The sequence below is a fragment of the Teleopsis dalmanni genome, chromosome 2 (genome assembly GCF_002237135.1).
Source record: "Teleopsis dalmanni isolate 2A chromosome 2, ASM223713v2, whole genome shotgun sequence".
NCBI classification, from domain to species: Eukaryota; Metazoa; Arthropoda; class Insecta; order Diptera; family Diopsidae; genus Teleopsis; species Teleopsis dalmanni.
Genome location: NC_051847.1, coordinates 244,543,885 through 244,547,779, shown reverse-complemented (window position 1 = coordinate 244,547,779; position 3,895 = coordinate 244,543,885). Strand labels below are relative to the sequence as shown.

Below are 3,895 nucleotides of genomic sequence, written 5' to 3'. Positions count from 1 at the left end.
CATTTTTTAGGCCTGTAAGCAAATTCTAACTAAGGGGCCCCTACCAACATACTAAGGGGCCCCTCTTTTTATACTCTTTACACGAAAAAATGTAAAAAGGGTATATAAGGTTTGTCAATATTTTCGTAACGCATTAAAGGAAACTTCGGAAATACCATTAAGTATATATCAGTATACTTTTACAGTTCAAACTACTCTCTCAGCTTTTGAACTCTTCGAATAAAACTTTATACACATACTTTTCGGGAGCGCACCCTGTTCACCATTTGATTTGATTGAAATTGGACGTCTATTTTTTGTAGCTGTGATATAAACTTAACAATCGTATATGAGGTTTCTCCGTTTTTAATAAAGGTATTCAAATGGAATATGGTGTATACAGTACTGATATTTGCAAAAGACAACGTATAAAATTATTTTCAAATGGGTTTAAATTTAGATATAGCTTCCATATAAACTCTCGATCAAGACACATATTTTTCTTAGAAAAACTTTTTTATTTCATAAATAGGTTTAATATTTTATTTGAAGTACATACATATTGTGTACTTTAAATTTTAAATTTGAAGTACATACATATTATGTACTTTAAATTTAAAATTTACGTATCTTTTATAAAATGCAATATGAAGTTATTCCAACAAAAAACGTTTCGTCCCACTTTTGAAAATTTATTAAAAAGAAATACAATGAATACAAAAATTTATAGTGGGCCCCCTAAATTCGGGGGCCCGAAAGCGTTGCTTCCAGTTGCTTCCCTGTAGTTACGCCACTGGCTATTACCATTAATTTTAAGCGAATATCGAATAGTTTGTGATGTGACCTGTTCTCCCAAATATTCCTTAACGTTATTATAAAAAAATTGTGGTATTTCTTTTGGAATTTTTTTTTGAATTTGGCGTACTAACCACTGCTCATCAGATTTGAAAAGTGCTTTACGCCGACCGAATGTTTGATTATTTTCGACCCATTTCGTTTTCATTTTCCATTTTTTTATAATATTATTATATGGTAGTTCTTGGTCTATTTACTATTTCACCAATTTTTTTTCACTTAATCCATTTTTATAATGTTTAATTACAAATACTTTAACACTTTTTCAGAAACTTCTGTTCCCTTACCATCCATTAAGGGAACATATTACGACTCCACTTCAGAAAACGCTTTATAATAAGGAGCCAAACGCTGCTTTCTTCATAGAAAACAATTGGAAAAATTGGATTTCCCCCTTTTTTGCTAACCAAAATTGCAGTTTATTGCATAAATGTCGAATACTTTTTTTGCTTTATTTTTAATATTCCGCAATAGAATTGCTTTTTTTGTTATTATATTTTTAAATTTTTGGAGTAAAAACAATTAAAACAAATAAACAGAATACAAATGTTTAAAATTGCATTATTTTTTTTTTTCATTTTTCTGTTTCTTTTTGTTATTATTACAACATTTAACAAAAATTTAGTTAATGTCGAATACTTTTTTTGACCGCTGTATAAAAATATACAAAAAATAAACGCTCGAAATAAAAATTAATATTCTTAAAAAAATAAAACCTATTTTTTATGTATATATTTTTTCTCATCAGTTATACTAATATTTATTATATTAACATATATATATTTATTATAAATATGTATATATACTATATTGTTCATAAAACTCAAATTTTGCATATATTTATTTATTTTTAAATTTAAATGAATTGAAATTTATCTTATCTAATAAATATTTTATTTCAATTGTCTGATGAATGTTTTCTTATCAATTGCAGATCTTTCCTCGTACTTCATACGTTTTCAAACTTAATGCTTATGCCCATTGTGATAATGATATAAATAATCAAATTTGAAGTTAATATTAAACAAAAGATTTGTGAATGGTAATCTTAACCATCGGTCGCCAATCAGCATTAAGTGCTAAAAAATTTATCAAAAAAAAAAAAACAATTAATAAAAGGCTACAACAATAATTTTTTCATATAAAGTCAAAACAAAATGGCCACTAATAGAAATAATTGTGAGACAAGCAACAATACTGCTGCTTTATTAATAAATGAATCCAAAGATGAAGTCGATTTTGTATTGACCAAGTGCAACAATATTTACAATAACAACAATATTGATAATAATACTAATTATAACGCCAATAAAGTAAGTACCAACAAAAAAGCAGACAATAGAGTTTTGTTAAATAGCGAAAATGTGCCAAAATCTGCCAAAAATTCCACACATAACATACAAAATTATGTGCCAAATACGCAAACAACAACAACAATAAACAATTCAACAAAAAATAACAACAATAAAACGAAAAGTGGTGAAAATACGGAACTAAAGAAACAAACAACAAAAGAACGTTTGTCATTATTTTCATTTAGTAGTAAAAAGAGTAATCAAAAGGCTACTGCCTTTACTACTGCAACTGTAAGACCAACACCAACAGAAAAGGAAAATGGTACACAAAACGCATCCATAAGTTGCACTCAAACAACACCAACAACTAATGTGTACAGTGAACCGCCTGTACCAATTGGCACACCACCGCGACAACACAAATTTGTCAAAAGCTCTTCAATTGCGCGTTTACTTGGCAACACTTACAATGCCAAAAAAATTGAAAAAGTTGAAAAAGAGGAGCAAAAACGACAAAACCGTGGCGATGGTGCCAAATTCAACACGTTTGGTGGACGGCGACGTAGCAACGGTGCCTACCTGGAGCGTTTCAAGAAATACGCTAAGGAAGACGGTGATGTGGTCGCAAATGGTGTCATAACATTGACAACAGACTCTCGTGATTTGTTTGGCGGTAGTCGCAATGAATTAGTAAGCGTAACGCATGTGCAGGAGGATCGCAATGAAGATTTGGGTGCCAAAGCCTTTCGTACCATTTCACGTGGTTTGGGTAAATTGTGGTTTAAACGCACACATAGCGTAGAGATCAGTTCACCAGATCCAGAGTTTAAGGTGTCTTATTTGGGCAACGTGCTTACTGGTTGGGCCAAAGGTAAGCAAAGAAAATAAATTTTTTTTACAAATATTTGAGAGTATCTATTTTCCTTTTAGGTGAAGGTTGTGTTGAGAAACAACTGAATACACTTTGGCGAAACTATACTCAAAACAATAAACCAGATGTTATTATGCGTATTAAAGTTTGTGCTTCCGGCTTAAAAGCAACCACTAGACAACATGGACTGACAGAATATTGGGCGAATCGGATTACACATTGCTGTGCACCAAAAAATTATCCACGTGTATTTTGTTGGGTATATCGGCACGAAGGACGCAAACTTAAGCATGAATTACGTTGTCATGCAGTGCTATGCAGCAAGGAGAAAGTTGTGCAAGAATTATGCAATACTCTGAAGGTAAATAAATCTTACATAAGATTGATCTACGAATAATATTTTGAATAACAATTTTATTTTGTTCTCCAGGAAAACTTAGAGAGCGCTCTACGTGAATTTAAACGTGAAAAAATTCTTAAGCAGAATGCTCGTCTCAGTCTTGCTAATGCAGCTTATGATAATCCAAGTTTGCCGCGCCGCAAAATACTTTTAAGTGTCGGTGGTAACAATTATCGGCCACCATTGGAACGTTCCAAATCTGCACCAAAGTTGATGGCGATTGAAGAAGCTATTGGTGAGGAAGATGGCGATGAGATTGAAGAGACAAATGAACCGGAAATGAAATCATGTTGTCAGAAGGATTCGCTTTACCCAGCCATGACATTAGGGCGCCGTCGCTGTCGACGTGGACACTCTATTAGACGCACAGGTAAAGTAAGATCGACATATAATGACTTGGTGGAACATGAGCATGGCAGCGGTTGCTGTAAAAATACCAAAGAAATCAACACATCAACTATCACAAATGCTAATGCTAATGCTACAAGTACAACA

At 32.1% G+C, this 3,895-nt stretch overlaps 1 protein-coding gene across 1 annotated transcript; it reads left to right on the top strand.

Moving 5' to 3' along the window:
- Window positions 1-1,836: 1,836 nt before the first annotated feature.
- On the top strand, window positions 1,837-3,895 carry LOC119677239 (the record flags this gene model as incomplete). Its single annotated transcript, XM_038088511.1, has 3 exons — window positions 1,837-3,000; window positions 3,060-3,361; window positions 3,431-3,895. Coding segments are annotated over exons 1-3 (1,776 nt in total), but the record flags the coding sequence as incomplete, so codon positions are not given.